This window comes from Perkinsus marinus, assembly GCF_000006405.1.
Source record: "Perkinsus marinus ATCC 50983 genomic scaffold scf_1104296942798, whole genome shotgun sequence".
In the NCBI taxonomy this organism is placed as follows: domain Eukaryota; phylum Perkinsozoa; order Perkinsida; family Perkinsidae; genus Perkinsus; species Perkinsus marinus.
Genome location: NW_003212012.1, coordinates 1 through 1,241, shown reverse-complemented (window position 1 = coordinate 1,241; position 1,241 = coordinate 1). Strand labels below are relative to the sequence as shown.

The window sequence follows — 1,241 nt, the reverse complement described above, 5'->3', positions numbered from 1 at the left end:
TTTGTGCGTTCATATACAAGTACATTCCTCACGGTTATCGAGTATTCCGCTGGTCGCATTGGCTCGTATATTTCGCCACTGTACTGCTGCTTTTCCACACTCTCCAGCACGAACTCATACAGTCTGAGTTCACTCATTCTGCTGGTCCCTATGTCACTTCTGGTGTTCTCTTCGTTGTTTGGATTGCTAGCATTTTCGAGAGGGTTATTGAGCTCATTGAAACCACTGTGCAAGCTGTCTCCACGAAGTCCAAGAAGCACTTTGACGAACATCCCGAAGATTCCAGTAACGCCTTCTGCTCGAAGGTAGAGTCAATCACTCCTTTGACCGACGGTGACGCCAAGGATGATGCACCGGCTTGCGAGATCGTTCTCAGGACGCATGTGAAACCGAAGCCAGGGCAGTGGATTCAGGTGACCTTCCCTGGAAAGGACTGTGTTGCACATGCCTTTTCTCCACTGCCGAATCCGAAGGAGAAGCACACTTTGAAACTGTTGGTCTCTTGTGATGGGTACATGACTAAAAAGTTCGTGGCTGCTGACTTCGAGAGGTTCATCAATTCCCGAGTCTATGTGCAAGGTCCTTATGGTGCATCGGATGTGCCCAAACAGATAGCTGGTCCTGATGACTACACTGTTATGATTGCCGGTGGCACGGGTATCTGTCCCATTGCTTCCGTCATCGCTTCCCTGCCTGATGACCAGAAGGAGAAGGTGTCCCTGCTTTGGGCCTTCAGAACGTCCGGTGAATTTGTGTCGGTTCATCAGCTACTAGCTGGTGTTGGCCATCGTGAACTCATGTATTCCGGTACTGATGAGGTTATGCGCCGAGCCACTGCCGATTTGGAAGCTTGCGTGTGCCCCGCTCACTACGGGCAAATGATCACCGGTGGTGATGCTCTGAATAATACTCGTCCTAGTCACTATGCTCACCACGGTAACAAGGAGATCGCTGATTTCGTGAACAAGGCCATTGACAAGGCGGATCAGAGCAAGGCGAAGAGGATCAACTTCTACCTGTGTGGGCCCGTTTGCATGATCAACTTGACGGTTGATGCTATTCGAGCAGCTGAGATACCTCAGGGTCTCGAGCTTGGTGTTATTAAACGCGAGTCGTTCGGCATGATGCCATGGTAATTCTCTGTACTTCATAGTTGTTCCTTTCCTGTTTATGCATGGGCAGTATTGCCATTTGTCAAGACGGTGGCAATCCCATGCCTATGTTATTCGGGCCTGATTTAT

General features: G+C 49.8%; 1 protein-coding gene across 1 annotated transcript; it reads left to right on the top strand.

Annotated features, from left to right (window-relative positions):
* Positions 1 to 107: 107 nt before the first annotated feature.
* Pmar_PMAR009031 (hypothetical protein) lies at positions 108 to 1,136 on the top strand (the record flags this gene model as incomplete). The annotated part of the gene is made up of 1 exon (XM_002781284.1): positions 108 to 1,136. A coding segment is annotated over one exon (1,029 nt), but the record flags the coding sequence as incomplete, so codon positions are not given.
* Between the last annotated feature and the right edge of the window lie 105 nt (positions 1,137 to 1,241).